At 41.7% G+C, this 25,729-nt stretch overlaps 1 protein-coding gene across 1 annotated transcript in view; it reads left to right on the top strand.

The window, feature by feature from the left end:
* Positions 1-25,729, top strand: part of LOC124799129 — a 128,469-nt gene that overhangs the window by 89,862 nt on the left and 12,878 nt on the right. The window contains exons 13-17 of the mRNA XM_047262669.1: positions 2,783-3,095; positions 19,937-20,183; positions 21,421-21,539; positions 22,326-22,455; positions 25,212-25,340. Coding sequence (XP_047118625.1) covers positions 2,783-3,095; positions 19,937-20,183; positions 21,421-21,539; positions 22,326-22,455; positions 25,212-25,340 — 938 coding nt within the window. The remainder of the gene's footprint in view (positions 1-2,782; positions 3,096-19,936; positions 20,184-21,420; positions 21,540-22,325; positions 22,456-25,211; positions 25,341-25,729) is intronic.

Raw genomic sequence — 25,729 nt, 5'->3', positions numbered from 1 at the left:
AAGTTCCGAAAGCTAGGAATGTAAATTTTCAGTTCTGTTTTATGTGTATCTATCGGCTGTACTGAGCTGAGGTAAGTACTGGCCAGCCCCTCTATCTCTTTGTTAGTATTTGTTTCACATCTTATATGAGATTTTCCATTAATCATTTATATGTTTAGGTCTATCAGACGTTTTTGTTTGGAAGAAATACTTGTCACTGTCTTTAGAGTGGCTTTAGGACAGCAACCCAGCGTGATACTCAGATCTCCAGCATTCAGTGCTAGTGATACATACACTCCTGGAAATTGAAATAAGAACACCGTGAATTCATTGTCCCAGGAAGGGGAAACTTTATTGACACATTCCTGGGGTCAGATACATCACATGATCACACTGACAGAACCACAGGCACATAGACACAGGCAACAGAGCATGCACAATGTCGGCACTAGTACAGTGTATATCCACCTTTCGCAGCAATGCAGGCTGCTATTCTCCCATGGAGACGATCGTAGAGATGGTGGATGTAGTCCTGTGGAACGGCTTGCCATGCCATTTCCACCTGGCGCCTCAGTTGCACCAGTGTTCGTGCTGGACGTGCAGACCGCGTGAGACAACGCTTCATCCAGTCCCAAACATGCTCAATGGGGGACAGATCCGGAGATCTTGCTGGCCAGGGTAGTTGACTTACACATTCTAGAGCACGTTGGGTGGCACGGGATACATGCGGACGTGCATTGTCCTGTTGGAACAGCAAGTTCCCTTGCCGGTCTAGGAATGGTAGAACGATGGGTTCGATGACGGTTTGGATGTACCGTGCACTATTCAGTGTCCCCTCGACGATCACCAGTGGTGTACGGCCAGTGTAGGAGATCGCTCCCCACACCATGATGCCGGGTGTTGGCCCTGTGTGCCTCGGTCGTATGCAGTCCTGATTGTGGCGCTCACCTGCACGGCGCCAAACACGCATACGACCATCATTGGCACCAAGGCAGAAGCGACTCTCATCGCTGAAGACGACACGTCTCCATTCGTCCCTCCATTCACGCCTGTCGCGACACCACTGGAGGCGGGCTGCACGATGTTGGGGCGTGAGCGGAAGACGGCCTAACAGTGTGCGGGACCGTAGCCCAGCTTCATGGAGACGGTTGCGAATGGTCCTCGCCGATACCCCAGGAGCAATAGTGTCCCTAATTTGCTGGGAAGTGGCGGTGCGGTCCCCTACGGCACTGCGTAGGATCCTACGGTCTTGACGTGCATCCGTGCGTCGCTGCGGTCCGGTCCCAGGTCGACGGGCACGTGCGGGACCGTAGCCCAGCTTCATGGAGACGGTTGCGAATGGTCCTCGCCGATACCCCAGGAGCAACAGTGTCCCTAATTTGCTGGGAAGTGGCGGTGCGGTCCCCTACGGCACTGCGTAGGATCCTACGGTCTTGACGTGCATCCGTGCGTCGCTGCGGTCCGGTCCCAGGTTGACGGGCACGTGCACCTTCCGCCTACCACTGGCGACAACATCGATGTACTGTGGAGACCTCACGCCCCACGTGTTGAGCAATTCGGCGGTACGTCCACCCGGCCTCCCGCATGCCCACTATACGCCCTCGCTCAAAGTCCGTCAACTGCACATACGGTTCATGTCCACGCTGTCGCGGCATGCTACCAGTGTTAAAGACTGCGATGGAGCTCCGTATGCCACGGCAAACTGGCTGACACTGACGGCGGCGGTGCACAAATGCTGCGCAGCTAGCGCCATTCGACGGCCAACACCGCGGTTCCTGGTGTGTCCACTGTGCCGTGCGTGTGATCATTGCTTGTACAGCCCTCTCGCAGTGTGCGGAGCAAGTATGGTGGGTCTGACACACCGGAGTCAATGTGTTCTTTTTTCCATTTCCAGGAGTGTATGTTCCAGTAATGAGAACTTGAAACTTTGATTTTAATCAAAGCAGTATTTATACATTGGTACCTGATAATTGTTCGCTTTAGGGACTAATTATACATTTGAACACAGCCTACACACCACAAAACACTTTTAACCTGTAATTTTTATTAACCCATAACATGTGGGTTTCAGGCAGGCTTATAGTCTAGTGAAACATCTGCCCCAAGTATCACAAATAGGTTCCTCCTTAGTTAACATATACCAGCTTAGTAATATTTATGTAAAAGCCTGAAAATTAAAAGATGAGTGTGTTCTCTAATTCTGTTAATGGCTGCTTTGTCTTTTAGAAAGGCAATTATGAATGCTTTTTTTAAAAAAGTTATGCAAAAACAAGTATGTGCAATTTTTTGATCAATTATTCACCATGAAATTGTCTTGATAATTGCTTACATTAGGAATTTCCAGCATGATTGTATCACCACTCATAAGAGCTGTAAGTTTGCTTCAACAATTGCAAATGTGTCATTTTTTCCAGTGATGCAAGACAGTTGTAACTTTCATGCTGTTTTCAACAATGTGCATGAGGATGTTGAATGCTGCAGTATAAAAGAGTTTGTAGTGATGAGCAAGAGTTAATTGGAGTTGTTTATTATAGGACGCAAAACTTAATTGTGTATGGGCCATTTCAGATTACATTTTACTCTATCTGATTAAGGTTAGGGTATAGTCACAAATTTTACCAACATTAGTTCTTCACTGAAGACGTTTGGTAACCTTATTCAAACATTTATAAGATAGTAGTTTGTACTTCTTAAACCCAAGTCACTAACAGATGCAGCAGCATTATCACCATCTTTGTCAGTTGTTGACATAAATTTAAAGTGTGACTGCCATGCTGCAAATGTTCATCTTGTAAACTTGCAGATGCTCCAGATTGTGTGATAGATCACACAGCTAGTCAGACAAAGCAGACTGCAGCTGAGGAGGGTAATGAAACTTCAAGACATGGTGGCAAGGAGAGGAGCAGGTCTGAAGAAGCACAACAATCACCTTCCAGTGAGCCACAGCTACAGTTATCCCAGCCACAGCCGCAGCCGCAGCCACAGCCCGAACCTCAACAGTTAGAAGAACAGCCTGAGGAAGCGGCCAGTGTGAGGGCACACAGAGTTATAGTTGCTGCTCGATGTGACTGGTTTCGTCGGGCTCTCTTGTCTGGGATGAGAGAAGCAATTGATAGGTACATAGTCTATGAGGCACAGAGTAATGCACAATCTTGGATAAACTATGTTTTATTACGGTCAGTAGTGCAATATAATAAAAGGTTGAAGGTTTTCCAGTTATCATATAAAATATCAGCATTTCAACTTGAATCAGCTGCTCTGCTAGTAACAGATGCAGCCTGAAAAAGTCATGCACTGGGGCCCTATTCTATATTGTTCATACCAATCGGTGCAATAGGCTAGTCTCGGTAGTGATATCATTTTCAGTTCTTTATCCAAATTTCCTATTCAGTAAGCTTCTGAGACCTGTTACCGAACGGTCCTCCTGCCGATTTTTCGACAACTGTACAGAGAGGTTTTGGATTTCGGTATGGCCCTGTCGTTCAGTTAGCTGTGGTTTATTTACACCTATCATTTGTAATTTTAAACATATTGAGCAGTTTTAGCTTTTGATTTAGTGATTGTGTTATTAAAGAATCACCATAGGATGCATCTGGTGGGAAAGTGAGTTCATAATAGACCATTATCCTTTGTTAGAAATATGGTTGGTTAGGTAGTTACTGCCAATGATTACAACATAAAGAAAACACATTTTTGGTTAATATTCTCTCAAAATACCTGTTATGTTTATGCAATTAAGAGTTTAAAGATCATTAAATATCAAGACACCAGCTCTGCTTACGTATATTACATGAATGTTAGCTGAAATTACTAGTGACTTTGTGTACTTTTCTGCAAATGATTTACATATTAATTATCAAAAAGTGTTTAAAACTTTTAAGTGACAGTTCAAAGGAATTTTGTGAAGTCTGATAGAGGAAACCTTCCAAAATTTCAAGCATTTACGGCTTACGCCCGTGTCATTCGGCAATGAAGTCAGTCTGTGTCTTTCTCAAATGAAATTATGTAAAATACAGCACCACCAGCAAGCAAGTTGTAGCAGCGAAGTTGGTAAGGCGATGGACTGCTGTGGCAAAGGGTGTAGGTTCATATATACAGCTGGATGCGATTCCCCCCCCCCCCCCCATATATACAGCTGGATGCGATTCCCCCCCCCCCCCCCCCCGCCCCCCCCCCCCCCCCCCCCCCCCAAACACATTCTGAGACTTCGTTAATCATCAAAGTTAAGCATTTTTCTGAAATATTCGTTGGAATTTACATATAAGAGCGTGCTTTCTCAGTAATGAGTATCTCCGATTTCGTGACTTCCATATGCTTAAGAAGTGAAGGATGAAATTACTGTGCATGAAACAACTGACAGTGACATTTATACTACTACTTGTCACAAATAATTCACCTTTTTTTTTTTTTTTTTAATACATAGCGATTTACGACAGTGTGGTCAGACAGGAATCTAAGAGCACAACGTTACTTACTGCGAATGAAACTAGCAGCAGTCATCTTTATACTCAGGCTTGTCACAAGTATTTATCTGCGATCAATTCCTTAATAACAGTAGACAGAGATGAAAGGTTACCACCACAATATTTTCAGACTATACCACCATATATGAAACATTTTGATTCATCAGATGCATGTTATAAACAACAACAAAGTTCTATTGCTGCACTCACCACATGGTCTCGAAAAGTTGATTTTTAAAATTTTGTTTTTATGAACCAAATCGTTGATATACCCAATATGGAAGCAGGCTGCTTCATCTTTTGGATCTCTAGGAGTGAGCTATGACCACATTCTATGCAACTTGTTGTTCTTTGACATTCTCTTAAACAATTTTTCGGGTTCGTCGATTTGTGTTGTGTCTATGCAACTAATTGAAGACAGTTTATTCCCGTGAGAGTTTCACTTCTTTTATTTGTGAAACATCATCAGGGATAAAGGAAGCGAAATGTTTGTGGCAATAAAGAAACTGCTTTCAATTAGTTGCATAGAAGGAACGTACCTCCATGAATTTTGAAGCAACTAAGGAACAGTGGAAAACAGAAAAAAATGACGAATTTTTGTGGGTTTCTACTGATATATTTGTACAATGTGGTACTACGCTCCATTCCTAACTTGTATTCTGAAACGTAAAATCCAAAACAAGACGTTGATGTGAATGAGAATAAAATTACATAATGTATCTAAAAACAAAGATGATGTGACTTACCAAATGAAAGTGCTGGCAGGTCGACAGACACACAAACAAACACAAACATACACACAAATTTCAAGCTTTCGCAACAAACTGTTGCCTCATCAGGAAAGAGGGAAGGAGAGGGAAAGACGAAAGGATGTGGGTTTTAAGGGAGAGGGTAAGGAGTCATTCCAATCCCGGGAGCGGAAAGACTTACCTTAGGGGGAAAAAAGGACGGGTATACACTCTCGCGCTCCTGCGCGCGCTGCGCGCGCGCGCGCGCGCGCACACACACACACACACACACACACACACACACACACACACATATATCCATCCACACATATACAGACACAAGCAGACATATTTAAAGACCAAAATATGTCTGCTTGTGTCTGTATATGTGTGGATGGATATATGTGCGTGTGCGTGTTGCGTGTGGGTGTGCGTGTGTGTGTGTGTGTGTGTGTGTGTGTGTGTGTGTGTGTGTGTGGATGGATATGTGTGTGTGTGCGCGTGCGCGCGCGCGCGCGCTGTATACCCGTCCTTTTTTCCCCCTAAGGTAAGTCTTTCCGCTCCCGGGATTGGAATGACTCCTTACCCTCTCCCTTAAAACCCACATCCTTTCGTCTTTCCCTCTCCTTCCCTCTTTCCTGATGAGGCAACAGTTTGTTGCGAAAGCTTGAATTTTGTGTGTATGTTTGTGTTTGTTTGTGTCTGTCGACCTGCCAGCACTTTCATTTGGTAAGTCACATCATCTTTGTTTTTAGATATATTTTTCCTACGTGGAATGTTTCCCTCTATTATAACCATATCATAAATTACATAATGTGATATATACAACATTTTCCAGAACACAGTCAATATTCTATTGCTATCATGCATTCATGGAAGCCCGTGGTCAGTGAAATTTGAACAGTATTCGTACTCTTACCACATTTTTCGGCACTATGAAGAATGGCATGCCTGTGTCGTCTGCTAGCCACTTAGAGCTCGTGCCGCTAAGGCGCTGCAGTGCGCATTGGCGGATCTGAGGTAGATTGCTTTTCATTAGTTGGCGCGAGGAGAACTGACAACAGCATTTCAGTTTGCTAGGATCATTCGGCATCGCTTTCGAAATGCTTTCTGAATAATATTGGGGCTCTGTTTCGAAAGCAAGACCATTCGGTGCGCTCGCGTACTGAAGCGATCGGCAAAATGGCAGAAAGATACAGGATAGGGCCCCTGGTTTTAGCTATGTGTTAACTTTTCACATTTGCAAACAGCTGTAGGCCTATGTCAAATAGGAAGATTTATTTAGTTCTTGAGTGATCATACTTGCTTCTTGAGATCTTGACTTTCTCATTGTTTTCCCCTTATAAATTTTGAACACCTGTCTAGCAGCAGTTAAACAGGCTGGTAGCTTTTTGGTCTCTAGAAGTATGGAGACAGTTTTTCTTCCTTTTTCATTCTTCCAGACCAGGCACCGATATCTTTCATAACAGAATACCACAACAATAAAAGAGAAGTTCCATACCTGACAGCTTCTTGGGCACCGATATCTTTCATAACAGAATACCACAACAATAAAAGAGAAGTTCCATACCTGACAGCTTCTTGGAAACAAACTGTAGTCCTGTATCTCTCACATCTGTCAGTTGTAGAATTTTGGAACATGTTTTATGCTAGCATATTATTATGAGTCTCTTCTGAAAAGGAGTAAACATGGGCTCCAAAAACAATGATTGCATGAAACACAACTTGCTCTGTTCGTCAAAGAGACCCTGAAGGCGGCAGATACCAGCACCGCGGTAGATGCTGTGTTCCTTAACTTTTGTAAGGCATTTAGTACAGTTCTGCTCTGCCACGTAATGAATAAAATAGGAGTGTACGGACTATCAGACCAAACTGTGTGATTGGATTAAATAGTTTCTGGACTTTCTAGCATGTCATTCTTGGTGTGTGTGTGTGTGTGTGTGTGTGTGTGTGTGTGTGTGTGTAAAAGTTTGCAGATGATGCTGTTGTATACAGAGAAGTTGCAATGCTACAAAATTGTAGCAAAATGCAAGATCACCTGCAGAGGACTGATGTTTAGTACAGGGAGTGGCAATTGACCCTCATCATAAAGAAATGTAACATATTGCGTATACATAGACAAAAAGAGCCATTATTTTATGACTACACGATTGTAGAACAATCACTGGAAACACTTATTTCCATAAAATATCTATATTCTGCATCACGGTGTGGGTTACTGTTGAAGCTCTGAGAGTGTACATTCCTAGGAGAGTCAACAGGTGTATTACGTTTTCCTCAGTAAATCTCATGAAAAGACTCTGAAGATAAAGTTAGAGATATTTGAGCCCAAACATTGGTTTACTGGCAGTCGTTCTTCCCGTGAACTTTTCATGACTATAAGTGGTACACAGTGTACCCTCCACCACTTGCACCACAGTGGTTTGGGGAGTACAGATGTAGATATGTATCGTCCTTCTAAACTTACGGCACCCCTGCAGGGGACTTGCCACTCTTTGGCAGGTTCCTGATAGGCTACCACAAGGTCCCAGCCATAGCAGCCTGTTTTTCCTTCCATGCTGCATGTCTATCCTCTTGCAGTTCTTTTTCCACTCCCTTGGGGAACATGTCTGGGCTTTTTTTGGAAATGTATTCTTCATTTGCAGTAGTCAATATCAGAATGCCCTCCACTGTTTTTCATTCCTTTTTTCTCTCTCTTTGTTCACCTTCTCCTATTCTTCCTTCGCTTAGGGTTTTGAGGTTCCTCTTTTTCATGGGGTGAAGTCAACAGCTACACAACTGGCAGGCCAGAAAGAACAGAAGGATTACTCCCGTGAAGACTTCCTATGTCCCTCCAGCCATCCAACATCTAAGTCCTTTGCCGACTCGAATATCCTCTTCAGCAATGTTGTCGTGTATTACCCTTGCCCGGCCAACATCCATGTCACCGGTGCACAACACCAACTGTTTTTCTGCCATGAACTCCACAGGCTGACAGAAGAATGCCGACACTTCTATAGACCTCATGGAGCTGCCTCTGCAGCGAGTCTTCAGAGGCTGCCACTCGGCAGCCACCAAGGAGCTACCCCTTTGTTTTTTTTCCTTGTCTTGACTCTCCCCCAGTGGAATGTTCAGTCTTCGATCCAACAAAGAGGATTAATTGCTGCTCATAGAACTGCTGCATCCACTTGTTCTCTGCCTTCCGGAAACAAAATTGTATCCTCATGACCGCTTTGAGCTCTCATATTTCTTCTTGGTCCATTTTGACCTTCCCCAGAGGATGGCGTCCCATCTTGAGGGGGAGTCATGGTGCTTGTACTAGATGACGTTCATAGTCAACCCATCTACCTGATATGCACCTTCAAGCTGTTGCATTTCACTGTTTCCTCCCTCACTTAATCTTTTCCCTCGCTTAATCTTTCGCCCCTCGCTTAATCTTTCGCCCCTCGCTTAATCTTTCGCCCCTCGCTTAATCTTTCGCCCCTCGCTTAATCTTTCGCCCCTCGCTTAATCTTTCGCCCCTCGCTTAATCTTTCGCCCCTCGCTTAATCTTTCGCCCCTCGCTTAATCTTTCGCCCCTCGCTTAATCTTTCGCCCCTCGCTTAATCTTTCGCCCCTCGCTTAATCTTTCGCCCCTCGCTTAATCTTTCGCCCCTCCCTTAATCTTTCGCCCCTCGCTTAATCTTTCGCCCCTCGCTTAATCTTTCGCCCCTCGCTTAATCTTTCGCCCCTCGCTTAATCTTTCGCCCCTCGCTTAATCTTTCGCCCCTCGCTTAATGTTTCGCCCCTCGCTTAATGTTTCGCCCCTCGCTTAATGTTTCGCCCCTCGCTTAATGTTTCGCCCCTCGCTTAATGTTTCGCCCCTCGCTTAATGTTTCGCCCCTCGCTTAATGTTTCGCCCCTCGCTTAATGTTTCGCCCCTCGCTTAATGTTTCGCCCCTCGCTTAATGTTTCGCCCCTCGCTTAATGTTTCGCCCCTCGCTTAATGTTTCGCCCCTCGCTTAATGTTTCGCCCCTCGCTTAATGTTTCGCCCCTCGCTTAATGTTTCGCCCCTCGCTTAATCTTTCGCCCCTCGCTTAACCTTTCGCCCCTCGCTTAACCTTTCGCCCCCCGCTTAACCTTTCGCCTTTGTACTATGTATATCCCTCTATCATTCAATGTCCAGCTTATTGGGCAGCTACCTCACCCTTTTCTGCTGCTTGGTGACTTTAATGTGCACCATCCCCTTTGTGATTCTAACCGAGGCTGTCTGAGGGGTGCCCTCTTAGCTGACCTTCTCAATCAACTTAACTTCTGCCTTAACACAGGAGTACCCACATTCCTTTCAGACTCCACTCCCACCTTTTCCCAGTTGGACATATCCTTCTGCACTGCCCAGCTTGCCCTTCATCTTCAGTGGTCCGGTCCCTCTGACACATACTCGAACCACCATTTCCTGTGTGCTATCAGTTTGCTGACACCTATCTCACCTACTTGCACACCCAAATGGCAGCTTACTAAGGTCTACTGGAGGCTTTACTCCTCCCTGGTGGCCTTCGACAAAAAACATTTCCTCACTTGTGATGACCACGTAGAATACCATAAAAAGTTATCCTTGATGCCACAGAACATTTCATTCCTCGCACTTCCTCTTTACCAAGCCATGTCCTGGTCTATTGGTGAACTGAGGCGTGCCCCGACACAATTCGTGCACGGAGACATGCTATCCATGTATTTGACCGTCATCCTAAGATATCAAACTGCATTCGTTATAAACAGTTGCATCAGGGTGTATACGGCCCGGGAGATCCGGGAAAAACCCGGGAATTTTTTCATCCGGGAAAAACCCGGGAATTTTTTCATCCGGGAAAAACCCGGGAATTTTTTCATCCGGGAAAAACCCGGGAATTTTTTCATCCGGGAAAAACCCGGGAATTTTTTCATCCGGGAAAAACCCGGGAATTTTTTCATCCGGGAAAAACCCGGGAATTTTTTCATCCGGGAAAAACCCGGGAATTTTTTAGAATTCCGGGATTTTTCATTCTTTTAGATTTCAGTTAAATTTTTGTAGTTATGGCATGTAAGATCTGATACGCTGACAAAGAACTTTAGCCCACTACTGCTGAATAATACTGCAGCAATGAAACATTAATCAGAGAATAACACCAAAATAAAAGTTTAGTTGTGTAGAAAATGAGTAATTTACACAATGCACAGGCCAGTTTGCCAACACCGAGAAGTGTCAAAGGCTTTAGGTCGAAGATTATGCAGTACGTGCGTAACAACTAACGTGCATTCGATGTGCTAGCATCGCAATTGTTTATATTTCTAACAGATCACTGGAAAATATTACGAATAGTGACTTGAGAAGCGTTACTTTCAAAGTAAATTTCCACGCAAGATGATGTATGTTACGTGTGAGAATGTGCAGTGAATTACTTAAATCACAGGGCATTATAACTCTCATTCAAAACGTACCGGTAACACTTGAGGATCAGCCATTTGAAAAATTTCGGGCCCAGAAGAGAAGTCATTTATGCCACTATTTACAATTTTACTGCACATTTGTATTTGATAAGACTTAACGTGTAACACACGTTAAAAAAAGACCGAGCTTCAAGTTAGTTTTCATATTTAATGATGTCCTTTCATAGATAAAAAATTATGCAATCGATGGCAAAAAAGTATAATTGACCTTCAAAAAAAGTGAATAATATGTTACTGAGCAATGTCACAAGTCTCTTCATGCCAGAGCACTTCGACTTTTCTGTAGTATAGAGAAGACGAAGTGTTCTGGCATGCAAAGCAATACCAGTTCGCTTCTTTTCTACTTTTTTGCCGGTGAATTGGATCTTCGTCTCCGAACAGCTCTAACGTTCGCTACTTCTTCTTTCTAACTAATCCTATAAATGGACGACAGAAGGCAGCACGTCACACAACAGGTAGCGGGACATCCGTACCTTGCTCTCGTATGAAATTAGTCCAGTTTTAGAGCGAAAACTTGTGTCAAGCACAGCTACTATATTTCCCGCTCTAAAATTTGCTTTCAGTAAGGACAAGTATGTCTTTTACCTCTTCCATTCCTCATTTTTTCTGATTTTATTATTTTTCATTTAAATACAAAAGCTTACGGTTTAGTCGTTGTTAAAGACCTTTAATTACTGTCTTTCGTTTTAGAATAATAAGATATTTTTTTCCATAAAATATTTTGTGCATTTTTACAGTCCTTTCTTTTCGGATTTTCGTGTTGCTAAATTTTAGCTCCGGTCTTTATTTTAATACTTAATTTCTTAAGACAGGTTTATTTTTCAAATAATTTTTAATCACAAAAGTTATTGTTTGAAATGTATATTTAAACATCTGTGGGAGTTAGCAGTTTAAAATAACGCTATCATGTTCCAGCTCGTGGCACGTTGCATTCTGGTTCTTGAGACAATTCATCCAGAACTCATCCAGCCGTTGCTCCTTTTTGTTGAATGTTTCGAATTTTGTTTTGCAGTTCTTCTTTACAACAGAAGCGTAGTGTGCTTCTGCTTTATCGGCATATACACCGTTAATCCAATTGCTCTCCACCAAAATCTGTAGAAAGGAATGAAATCGTTTGGGACCAGCCTCCCTGCACGCTATTGTGGGACCAAATCAGCTTACAGCTTTTGTCAACCTAAAGTGTAAGAGAGATTTCTCCATCAACTTTGACACAAGCTTGATCATTCCTCTTCTGCATTCGCTCCGGAACTTAGCGATTTCAAGGGCTGTGAGAGACCTGCACTTTCTGAATTCATTCTTGGCGGTGAACCCAATCTTGACGTGGTTCACACCCAAAAGATTGGATTTTTTGTCCAAATTAACTGATGGCGAGATCTTCATCGGCTGGACAAATCGTGTCATCGTTGTCTCCATTATCTCTATCAAAGCAGAGTGGAGGAATGGTGCTAGCGGCCAATCGGATTGGAAATCCTTTAGGAAAGGTGTCAAGTCTCCAGCAAGAGTCTTGAAAAAGGCAATTTTCGGACCAAGTAGCTTGTCCTTGAGGTGATCCTCCAGTAATCTGTAGCTAGCACATTTTGGTTTGTTTTTTCTTCCAGTTTTCCAACAAATATTCGCAGAAACGCAAACATTACTAGAGCTCGCTCAGCAACTTCCACATTTCCAGCCATCGGATCGCGCAAAACTTTAAGGGAAACAGTTCCGATTCCGTTGTCGAAATATACAGAGCTCTTCGGGCAGGGACATCCTTAAAAAGATTGTATGAGGCACGTAAAAACTGAATTATCATCCACTGTGTTTCTTGAATTGCGGACTAGAAGGCGCCGTGAACAACGTGAAGTCCACACGTTCCAATTTCCAGTAAAACGGTGTCTACTCCTTCAATTTCTTTCAAAAACATTTTAAGTTCCCTTAAGAATGCGAATTTGACGTTAGGGCCGTCCATCGATACTTGTAAAAGTTTTTTCATTGCTTTGCTGGGAATTTTTTTCTTGAAGGACTCGAGTAGCTTAGCTGCCGTCGAACTGCCTAGAAAAGCTGATGCGTAGTAACGGGTGCACACTAGATTTTTTTTAATGTCCCAATAATGCACTAAAATGTCCATCTGGATTCTTTTGCACACCTTGTTCAAGGATTCGTCAAAACAAACAACAATCCTTGATGCGTTTACGAGGTCAGATTTAATTTCAGACTCAAAGAAGGGAGCTAGTCCATATTGCACGATGTAACCGATTTTGTCCTTTTGTAAACGCATGCTCTTGGCCACTTCACTGTCGGGGAACATTGTGGGGAAAAGCAACACGTCGTTCGCAGAACTACGCAGTGACTTGTGTGAAACGATGCACTCTAAACACCACAGTATTTCCGCCTTTGTTACTTCGTCCTTTATTGCCATCCGATCAATTCCTCTCAGTTTATCCACGGGTTTTGACATTGCAGTGACATCCTTCTGTGGAGGGGCAACAATTCCAGCGGCCAACGCCACTGTTGTTGACCCAGCTGAATCCGCAGATGTGGTAGTGGAAGTAGAATCTGTCTGCTGGGTTGAAGTGGTCGCAACCGGTCGGGTGTAGACATAAAAACTTGCTGTGCTTCTCATGGCAGCTGCTTTCGTGACATGCTTCTTGGATTTTGTCATGTGACTTGTAAGAGCCGATCTTCCCATAGTACGGATGTTAATGAGGGTCCCTGGACATAATCCACATTTAGCACTATAAAGGTCTGTAGCTACTTTCACCAACCAGTCCTTGAATGCTGGATCTGAAAGCCAGCTATCTTGAAAACCAATCGACATGGCGCAGTCGCAGTGGTTGATGGTGGGCAACCTTTATTGGATAAAGAAGAACGATGGATGTAAATAAGGCTGCGCCTCGTTATTATGCATAATGAAATATGACACAATGAGTGTTACCTACCTTGTCAGTTTATAAAATTTTGCCCCGCACGTGCGCAGAACTGAATTCAACAGGCGAGCCGAGCACACTGACTACTGACAGACTGTGTGATTTGAAAATCGAACGAGGCACGTTTGACAACACTGTCTCTGCCAAGCAACAATCAGCATTAATTACGATATTATTAGTAGCGCTGCGTTTGTTGACCCTTTAAGAAACTATGAATGACAAGACGTATCAACCAGTCTTACTCCAGTAACGTGTTGCAAGTTTCTAGCTAATTTTACATGTACAGCACAGCACCTCAATTATAAAGACGAAAGATATTAAGGCCACCGCGCTCATCGACCAAAGTTCTGAAGGCTTCGCCACCTTTTCGTTCTAGCTTATTCCTTACCATGAGGCTTCTCCTTCTCTCTCTCTCTCTCTCTCTCTCTCTCTCTCTCTCTCTCTCTTTTTCTCTCTCTCCTTCTTTCTATCGGCTGCTATTGGTTGCTTGCTCTCGTCTTCTATCCACGATTACTAAGTTATGAAGTCTGCCCGTTACGAACGACTTGGCCTCCCAGTTACTTTACAGCTGAGGCTCTCTACTGTGTGTAAAATTTCCGAAGTGCTTTAGGACTTTGTAGACCTTCTGTTGTACATATTCTAGATTCTGTAGCAGCGTACATGTTGATTTACTTGTAGAGGAATGATTTACCCGCTTCATTTTAAAATATGATTTAACTTGACATCCAGTACATTGATAATGTCGCTTTTTATGTATCCCTCCATACCTAGAAACGTAACAAACCCTGTTCAGCTGTTATTGTTGTCTTCACGTTATGTTTTCTTGCTGTTCTTTGACGTACTTGCAAGCCCCCTCTCCATATTTTTCTGCTAATCAAGTCCGCAGTAAAGGAAACACTCTGGATGACAATTCAGTTTGTACATGCCCTGTAAAACCTATTTAAGGATTTCCTTTCCAGACTAGCTCTGTATATTTGGACCATTGAATCGGAACGTTTGCCCTTGAAGATTTGCGTGACCCGATGGCTGGAGAACTTTGATGTTGCGAAGTGCGCTCTAGTAACTGCTTCTGTATTTGCCAATGTTTGTTGCAAAGATAGAGCACAAAAAAAACCGAAACGTGCTAGCTACACGGTAGTCTATGATCATCTGAAGAACATGCTACTCGGCTCAATAAACTCGTATTTCAAGACTCTTGTTCCAGACTTTTCTTCTTTTATTATTGACCAACTTACGTAATGTTTTCTTTACCACTTACTTGCCAGCTAGTATTTTCCTGTAATACTGCCTCGACTTTACGTATACCAAGTTATAGTTTTTGGCATTGAATGTATAAACGGCAATAGTTTTATTTGTATTTAATCACGGTAACAGCGGCTGTATTATTACGGCGTTTCACGGTATTGGGATTTTGAACAGGCATGTAACGATGTTAGCTGCTGAAAGCGATGGCTCGTCTTTCGTGTGATAGATTGCTGGCTTGGTCATCTCACCTCGCATCCTCAGCTCACAGCAATGTCTCTTCCCACTTCATCCAGTCACTAGATCGCTTTGCATTGACCAGCTGTCCCATCCTTCATTGCCACTCCAGTCCCAGTCAGGCAGAATGCAGAATGCTCTCAAAGATCCCTGGGCCTTGTTGTGAGTGCTCGCAGCCTTACGTCAGTGGGTGTTTAAATGTTGTACAGTATAAAAACAATGTAAAAGTTGATGCATCACTCGTCGAGAAAACATGACAGACTACAGCTAAGTATAAACTTCACTTTGTAATGGTTCTCCTAAATCACTGCAGCTATGATCACGAAATAAAAACTAAATAGTGTTATTGGCAAACGGCTTATGGAAAGTTTAGGGGTTTTATACTTCCGAGCACTTTAGGAAACGAAATCCAGAAAAAAACAACGCGTTTTGGAAAGATCTTTGATTCGCATCGGCATTTGGACTGCATGTTTGCGTAATACGAAAGTATATGTATGAAATACATCAAATACAGCAGTTTAGTTTCCGAAGCATTCTTAGGTTCCTGCCTAACCGCCCTTCGAGAAAAAGCAGCAAAACATTGTTAATGCCCAATATTATATGTGAAAGTTCAGCTTTTCGTGAAGATATAGTGTACTTACATTACTTTAACCCATTAACCTTTCGTCTTTGTATGGTCGTGCTACTTAACAATGATGCTGCTAGTGGTTGAGTACATAACATGCATTATGCACTGATCGAGGCCCACGAGAAAGACAGGCCGCGGTGCGTATGTCACTAAGAACATCCTGAGCTCGCTCGTTCCCGTAACTCAGCGGGCAAAATGCGTATTTAAATCTGTTAACTCGGAACCGGGCGCGTGCATACTAACGAGAATTTCATCTTGTACTGGAATCCGTTATTATGAAGTTTTACTGATTACTGTTCGTACAACAAAATTTAAAATCAATTCTCGATAGAAATGGTATAACCGCTTGTTTACAGCATTTAGTCTCTTCTTTGTAACAGTTCTCCTTTCATAGATGATGTGGTGCCTTACGCAACTGATAATCATTTTGGTATGATTTTAATTGCCAAATTAGAGCCTGTTAGTAGGCCTACGGACTTCCTATCATTGTAGGGCTAATAATAGTGGATTCCAATAGTCGATGTGGTGATTTCGAGCTCCTCACCCTGTCTCCCTCTATCGGAAACGAGTGGAGGAGGCTTTGATGATACCCTTCTCTTCTCTGAATCATGATTGCTACAAGCTGGCTTTACTATGAGGGATCTAGGTCATGCTCTCACTCCATCTTGATCCTCCACCCGAGGATGTACATGTTCGTACATACACATTTAGTTACACTAACCGGTGTAGAAACGCACTTTGCTGAGTTGAGCGAGCTCGGCCCACGTTTGTAACGTACGCGCCGTGGCCTGTCTTTCTCGTAGGCCTCGTGCTCTGAATAACTGCTGTCATTCGCTAGCGAGATCACGTGACTTGAGCTATGACTGGCTGACAAAAGTGCATCTCTCAACGCAATCTCTATTTTAAGGCTTCGGAAGCTACCGTGCTGTAACTTGTGGAATTTGTGTATATACTTTCGCAATATGGAAATAAAATCTGTCTATATTGTCTCGCATCAAACATCTTTCCAAACGCATTGTTTTTCCTGTTCCCTTAAGTGCCGGTATTAGACCTTCACTATTCAAAGGACTGATAGGTTTTACAGCCCGAGGGAAAGTATACTGTTGCTTAACACGGATGTATTTTCACCCGCTTTATACGTAATTTCATCCGAGAGAAATTGTATTTTCATCCGCTTTATACATAATTTCATCCGGGAGAAATTGTGTTTTTACCCAGGAAATCCGGGAAAAATCTGGGAATTTTTTTTTCTTGTCCACGTAGACACCCTGTGCATGCACAGTGTTGTTTTGTTATTCAGGATAGCAAGAAAGCTAGCTGGATTTTATTCGCTAGTACTTTTAACAGTTACACTCCCTCTTCCGTCGTATGGGCCAACCTCCGATGGCTGAGACAATGTCCTTGTGGACCCATTGCTATCTCCAACATCTTAGGCCGCCATTTTGTGGTGATTTCGAGCTCCTCACCCTGTCTTCCTCTATCGGAAACGAGTGGAGGAGGCTTTGATGATACCCTTCTCTTCTCTGAATCATGATTGCTACAAGCTGCCTTTACTATGAGCGATCTAGGTCATGCTCTCACTCCATCTTGATCCTCCACCCGAGGCCCAGATGATGATCACATTCAGGTGTTGCAGCACATTTCTCTTGTGGGCAAGCACTTTCTGCTTCATATATACAACCGCATCCGGGCAGAGGCACATTCTCCAGACGCTGACGTGAAGCCTCTGTCATACCCATACCTAAGCCCGGTAAGGACGAACACCTTCCTTCCAGTTACCGCCCCACTTCTCTCACCAGCTGTGTTTGTGAGATGATGGAACGTATGATTCATGCCCGGCTGGTATGGTGACTAGTCTCGCAATTTACTAACCACTGATATTAAGGATTTTGAACGCAACGTTCTACAGTTGACCATCTCGTCACTTGTCCACCCATGTCATGAATGGTTTTCTGCAGAAATCCCAGACTGTGGCAATGTTTTTCAATTTGGAACCAGCCTACGACACCTACTGGAGAACTGGTCTCCTCCGTACTCTCTACACGTGGGGCATCCGAGGCTGCATGCCTCGTTTCCTTCAGGAATTTTTAAAAGACCGAGTTTTCTAGGTATATGTGGGTTATTCCTTTTCGGACACCTTTATCCAGAAAACTTGTGTGCCTCAGGATTCCATTGTGAGCACCATCCTCTTTGCTATCACCCTATGATGGTCTGTCTCCTGCGAGGCATCTCCAGCTCCCATTTCATTGACGATTTTCCCATCTATTGCAGTTCTCCAGGGATTTGTCTCACTGGTTTCTTCATCGATGTCTTGATTGTCATTACTCATGGAACGTCAACAGTGGCTTTCGTTTTTCCACTGACAAAACCGTTTGTATGAATTTCTGGCCCTTCCATTCATTGAAAATACAAAATTACTGGGGCTCCTGCTCAATAGGAAACTGTCTGGTCCTCCACGTGCCTTACCTGGCAGCCCACTGTATGCGGCCCCTCAATGTTCTAGATGTCCTCAATGGTACTTCCTGGGGAGCAGATCGAACCACCCTCCTCCGTTTGCACCAGTCCCCTGTCTGTTCGAAACTAGGCTAAGGGTGCTTCATATATACATCTGCACATCCATCCCTCTTATGGCGTCTAAATACTATCCACCATCGTGGCATCTGTTTGGCTACTGGTGCCTTTTATAGTATAGTAGCCCATTCTGTATGCAGAAGCTGCCAAACTATGGCTGTCCTACAGCCGTGGCTTTCTCCTCTGCATATATGCATGCCGTTTGTCTGCCATGCGTGGCCACCCGTCCTGTGCCGCCTCCTTCTATGACTCCTTTGACTGCCAGTATGGCGTGCGTCCCTCTTCTCTGTTATCTCCTGGAGTTTGCTTTCAGCTCTTGCTCTGGCAGCATAACTTCACACTACCTGCAATTTTCCTGACATCATGTTGTGGCCTGTGTTCACCTTGGCTTTCATTCGCTTCCTGACGACACTACCCCAGCCTCAATCTATTGCTTACAGTTTCATGACACCTTCTCACGGAACTTCGTGATAGTATCTTTGTGTACATTGATGGTTCCCGGACTGACCATGGTGTTGGGTGTGCCTTTGTCATTCCAGAACACTTCTCAGTATTTAAAGCAGAGCTCTTTGCCCTGTATCTGGCCACACGGGATTTTCAATTGCATCATCTGCTCAGTCTCTCTTGGTGCCCTTCAAAGCCTTTTGTGTGCTGTGCGCTGTCCATTCCTTAGTGCAATGGGTCCAGGAAAGATGCCACTTGCTCACTCTTAGTGGATGTCTGTGTGGTTTTCTGGTCATGTTGGTCTGACAGGAAATGAGGCCACTGTCGCTACTGCCAAGGCTATTGACATCACCACTGGTCCTCCCTTCATGGGAAGAAGCTATTGGTTATTAAGCCTCTCCCAGCAGCTTGAATGACCACCTCTTGGCCCCCTCGCCACAAGGAGATCATTTTAACTAGGTTACGTATTGGGCATTGTCTTTTTAGCCATCATCATTTGTTAAATGGTGCTCATCACTACTTTGTGCACATTGTACTCAGCTTTTGATGGTCCACCATTTCCTGATGGAATGACCTTTTTTTAACTGCTTATGTTCTCGTTTGTGTTTGCTGTTGTAGTTATTGGCCGTTTTAGTGAAAGATGAAAGATGCGCGAGCTGCTGACCGCGTTCTACTTTTTGTCTGTCATAGCAACATGGCGAAGGCCATTTAATTTTTAGTTCTGAACCTTCGTTTCTCTTTGGCACATTTTTATAGAACTTCCTCCGCGTTCCTGTTTTTAGCTGTCTCGTCGTCCATTGATTGGGATTGATATGTAGTCTTTTTTAACTTCTCTCTTTTGTGTTAGTGTTATAGGGAATGTACGACCTTAATTGTTTTTGTGCCCTAAAAACAAAACAACATTTGAGATTGCTTTCTTTTTTTTTTTTTAATTGTAACTAATTTGGTGCAACTATTTATACATTTTATTTTCTCAGTGTTTCTGGTCTTAATAGCAATACCTCCCTAGTCTTTCCTTCATATCCTTTGCACTTTATATAGACCCTTGTCTTTGTACAGTATTATGAACTGATTGAAGATTGGAGAACTAGTGAGCCAGTATGTACCGAGGGAGTGTGTACCATAAGAGTAAAACATATGAACTATTACATTGACACCCTCAATTGTATATTAAAGCTGTCAATGCAGATAATCCTAGTGGTTGTCCAAAATGTTTCTATTAATAGCAAAATTTCCATGTTGTATTTGTATTGAATTTATGGTGGTAAAAGGGGTAAATGTTTCAATTTTTACAGGAAAATAGTGGTTCATGATACAAATCCATTCCTTTTCTCAACATTCCTTCACTACCTGTACAGTGGACAGTTGCGTACCCGAGAGCTGACTGCTGATCAGTTAGCTGACCTTATGCTTCTCAGTGATCGATATGAGGTTGACTCATTGAAACAAGCATGCGAACAGGGATTAAGAAGACACATTGATGAAGATTCAGTGCTTTATTTCCTGAGTATGAGTGACCAAATTAATGCAAAAACTCTTCGGGTAAGTTACAGAGATTTTATTTCATTTCATTTTAGAACTGAATTTGATGTACGATTTACTACAAATTTATTGAATGTGCTGCTTTATTTTAGGTTCATTGTAATTACAGTATAAAACATTATAGCTACATGGTGTTGAAGTTGTCATGTGACTTCTATGTCTCTGATAAAACATTCATTTTCTGTAAGTCACTTCAGAAATTATGTATTAGGTACTTAGGTGAGAACGGCTCATGAATACCAATGTTAAAACCACTTGGAAAAAATGTGCAGAATAGTTATCATGACCATGCTGTCACTCCATTGCTTCTCAGTCCACAGCCATAGCTATATCCTGCATTCTCTCTGCTCTCTAATTGCTTTATGTTGTTCTTAATGCAATAGATATAAAGTGACAAAAATAAATTTACATAAACTAAAAAATAAATTTACATAAACTAGAGTGTGACAGGAAGATAATTCTTCTTTAACTTGGCATGATATTTTCATTCAAAATATCTGTGTAAAAATGTTGCAACCTCTGGTACATGTGTTTAACATCCTTTTTCAAATTTTTCTTTGTTACTAGTGGATGACTGAAGGGATTGGAGTAGGCTCAGTATGGTACACAGACAGTAGAGGCGAGAGTAATGATATAAGAGGAACAAGCTCCAGGCAGTACCATTACCACATTGTACTTCATCCTTCATTCAGAGCATTTGCAAAAGAAATAATGCACAGAAATAGTAAAAAAAAGCTTAAAGATTATGTAAAAATGAAGAGTAGCCCACTGCGGGCCTGGAATTGTTGGACCATGCATGTCTAATCAAATAGATAGCACAACAAAACATTACATTCAATAATTGTTACTGTAATGCTGTATACAGTATTGCAGTTGTCAGATCGGAGATTGGTGTGAGCATATACAAAACAGTAGCATTCCAGAGTCTTCAAACTTCTATGATTTATAACTAGTAAACCTAACAGTCAAGAATAGTTTGACAAATATAACAACGAACATAATGGAAACAACAAAACATTGCAGAGTACTTTATTAATTCTCCGTTATTTGTACATGATACATCTTATATAACTTTTTACAGCCGACGTTTTGTGATATCCCCTGACTACGAGATTGTGCTATGGTAAAGGTTAAGGTCAGAATGGACGATTTTATAAGTGATATTTGTAGTGTATATCTAAGGTGTTCATCTCTGGTTAATTAAATGTTACATTGGATTGCATTTGTATCCTTCTAGAGTGCCTGTTTAAACTTCATCTCCTTGAATCCTGACATTATGGATAGTGAATTATTTGAAGAGCTGCCTCAAAACCTGCAGGCTGAGATCTATGATCTAGTCATATGGGCTAAACCCAGGTAAATGTGCTAAACAATAAACTAAGAATTTCTTTTTCTTAGTTCATATTTTATACAAAATAATTGCAGACAGTGGATTTTTACAATTAAAAAAAGTTCAACAATGAGAGGTGGTTAGTTGCTGTATCTCACTCACTTGTAATGGTTCACTGTACAACTGCAAGGCATTTGCTTTCCTGTTTCAAGGCATTTGCTTTCCTGTTTCAAGGCATTTGCTTTCCTGTTTCAAGGCATTTGCTTTCCTGTTTCACTTGCAAATGGAGCAAGGGAAATAATGATTGGCTGATTCTCATGGCACATGTTACTTAATGTTTTTTTATTTCTGACATTGTAAAGTTGTGATTATTTTGAAGAACAGCATATAGCAGCAAATTGGAACTTTTGAACAAGGAACTGACCCTGTGGTGTTTCAGCATGATCTTTTAACAAATGTTCTTGATATAAGGTTGCCATATGTGTGCTTCCTCTGTGTGCGCATTATTAATTTCATCTGCTTGGTTTTAAGAAGATAGAGAAATTGTAAATAATTATTATCTCTCTTATAGGCAAATTCTGTTGGCAGCATTGCAATTTTAATAAAATTTAGAGGACATATGAAAAAGTGAGAAATTATGTGTTAAACTTGCTTCCACAGGTACTGTCTCTCATTAAACTGGCCAAGAGTTTGTCCAAATTGACGCAATCCGCTATTTCACATTTTCAGTTGTTGTGTAATGGTGTCTGTTTTGATGTTTTTGTGTTACTGTTGAGGTAAATATGCCTATTCTTTGTATTTCAATTTGTCAGGAAATCACAAACAACTGAGAAGTTACTGCTTTTCCCACATTGTCCTAGTCCTGAGACACCAACATCTGTATCATCCAGTCTGGCTGATATAGAAGAAATGGCTTCCAACATTCATATTAACAGTCGTGAGGTAAGAGAAGTTTTCACTGAATAATTCAAACAAACATAGAACCTTTTTCTAAAATCTTATAACATGATAAAAACAAGTGTCATTTGTGGTGGTGGGAGAAATAATTGTTCTGCTCCTGTGATAGGTGTGAGAGTAAAATTTGTGATTGTATAAAGGTCAGGTGCTAAAAGCACTCCGGCCTTATGTAAAAGACAGCAGAACTGGAAATTCCAAATAATTTCAATTGTAGAAATCTTATAAAGCAGGGCCCCATTATACTTTTGCAGCCAGTGTTCATACCATTTAGAGTTTTGACTATTTCAAGACTTTATTTATACTTCTGTCATATTTATCCCCCACTCCCATTGCCAGTTTTTCTATATCCAACATTGATTTCCTGTGTTAAGCTATTGTGCTACATTTACCGTTCAGTATGTTTGTTCTGCCGGACAGAGGAGAAAAGGAGAGAGAATTTCAGCAGAAAATAGTTTAGAAGAAAAGCAGAGGAAAAACACAAACATTATTTTAAACTAATAATTACAGCACACTTTCCTTTCAAAATAATAAAGTTACATGTGGCTAAGGGCAGATTGCATTATTGTTACACAGTGTTTCAGATTCCAGATAGCCATATCACTTATTGGCAATGATGAATTTCACAATGAAATTCAAATGAACAAATAAAAAGGTGGGACAAGAAAGAAATATAGAGAATTATGTTTCATGATTTGTATTCATTCTGAATAAAAGTTTGCCATAAAATGGAAGAGTTTACCTTAAGCCATTATTTGACGCAAATTGGATAAATACTGTAGTCTCCATTTCTTATTGTATATATTTGTATTCCTCTGTCCATATTATGGTGTGCAGTGGAGCATGTATTGTGTATTGAACCGGGGACCTAGAAATGACGGAGAGGGTTTGTCTCAGCATAGCCCTCAGTGGTTCACAACCCCACGATAGGCCACAGCAGTCCACCCACCCCACTGCCGCCCCACACCGAACCCATGGTTATTGTGCATTTCAGCCCCCAGTGGACCCCTCCCTGGGAATGTCTCATACCAGATGAGTGTAGCTCCAAATGTTTGCATGGTAGTGTAATTATGGTGTATGCGTATGCAGAGACAGTGTTTGCGCAGCAATCTCCGACAGTGTAACTGAGGCAGAATAAGGAGAATCAGCCTGTATTCACTGAGGCAGATGGAAAACCGCCTTAAAAACCATCCACAGTATGGCCGGCGCACCAGACCTTGACAGCTATACACTGGGTGGATTTGTGCCGGGGCCCGGTACACCTTACCGCTCAGGGAGCAGCGTGTTAGATCGCGCGGCTACCCAGGTGGGATCAGTGGAGGGTACTTTTTTAATCACTGTCATTTCTGCCTTTTCCTGCCACATTCGGAACAGTTTGTAGGAAATGAACACCATACTTTTTTGGGGGGAATGTGAAGAAATTCCTGAAACACATCATGCTACATGTGAGTAAACGTAATTGGTGCTGTATGTATTATTTAAGACATTAGTTTCAACCTTTCTGGAGTCCAATTAACATGGCAGTTTCTTAGAGCATTGTATCTTATTTATATAAATTATTTTTTCTAATCTTCATTACCAATTTTTGATGCTTGTCTTCTGAACTGCAATTAATAACTGAAGTATTCATGCAGGACCTACCTCAAAACACTGTTTCTGAGTCTTCTCATATTTTTCTATCTGAACCCTTCTCTTTAAAATAAATTTTTTTTTTTTTTGTTATTGCACTATCTTGCCCTCCATTGTATATGTGATCCCAGAACTTTATCCCATCACTCAGTATGTACTTTAGGGAAAAACCTGGAATTTACACCAAACCATCTTGTTTTAGAATGACTCACAGTTTACGTGATATAGTATGTGAAAGACTGTTGTTATATACTGAAGACTGTGAAATTGAAATGTAAATTGGGGTTGTGTAAAACATTAATTTCCATTTACCCACTGGTGTTCTGTCTGTCTTACAGTTGCTGCCAGTGAAAAGTGTCATTGTATTTGTCTTCAATAGGTTTAGGATATTATCATTATGGAAATAAGTGTGCAACAAGGACACAGTATATCTTCTTTTGCACTGACTCAAAAATATATTGCGTTACTGCATATTTTATGATAAGAAATACTTTCAAAATATTTGCTGCAGAAGTAAGGTGAGAAAAATTGCTATATATAAATCTTATATGTTTAAAGTTACAAAAATACTAATAATTTGAGAAAATAATAACTATTTTGTGTTGAATGCCTTGGTAGCAGAGTTCACTAATCCTGTCATTTCCATTATCAGTTTAAAAAAAATCATGTATGTTGTGTTGGAAATGTCAGTCTGAAACAGTTTTCTGGGATTTTTGTTTCACAATTATGAATTTGGAAATTATTAGTTGTCCAGACTCATTCAGTACTATTATCAGTGCGTGCTTCACTCATTAGTTACTCTCACAGTATTACCACACTCACCTTTGAAATATCAAGGTCTTGGTGTTTATTCATTGCTTGCAGTTATTTTGTTAAAAATGGATGAAACTTCTCACATGAAGTCATTATACTTTAATACTGATCTCAGTTGCTGCAATTGAGGCTGATATTAAGGTATATATCACTGTTAGTGGTGAACACTTCATCTAACTCTGTCATTATTTTCCACAATTTAACTTTCATTGGGCTCATTTTTGTTGTTGTTGGCATGTTTCTAAACTGGTCTTATATCAGGGAAATGGAAATTTGAGTCCATTTTACCTCTCTGTAACCAGGTAGAAGCATCTGATAGCAGTTCACTGGAGGATCTTCCACTAACACAAGACTCTGCCCGTTTAGAAAGCTGCATTGTGCAGCTAAGGGACATAGTTGGTGAACAGGCATCGCGTGAAGAACTTGTTCAGGTAATAGTTTTATCGCGCGCGCGTGTGTGCGTGTGCATGTGTGTGTGCGTGTGTGTGTGTGTGTGTGTGTGAGAGAGATAACAAACAAATGAAATCTATATATCTTATAAAAACACCTTAAGAATAATTGAAGAGTTTTATATAGTTGCAGAATGTTTGATATTGTACAGCTTCCAACTTACTGACACTATGTTTTAAGTTCCGGTGGGTAAATAAAAACATTTGTAATACTGAAGCATTAATTTGAATGTAGAGTTAGTAAATCTTTAAAGACATTTCTTTCTGGGTAGTCTGAGCTGCTTTTATAAGTACCCGAGAGAACTTAGGTCTTGTGTTTTCATACATTCTTCTCATATTGATCATCAAAGTGCAAGTCTGTAGCTTCAGTG

Source organism: Schistocerca piceifrons, chromosome 1, assembly GCF_021461385.2.
Source record: "Schistocerca piceifrons isolate TAMUIC-IGC-003096 chromosome 1, iqSchPice1.1, whole genome shotgun sequence".
Lineage (NCBI taxonomy): Eukaryota > Metazoa > Arthropoda > Insecta > Orthoptera > Acrididae > Schistocerca > Schistocerca piceifrons.
Note: the sequence above shows the minus strand (reverse complement) of the source record. Positions and strands in the feature narration are given on the sequence as shown.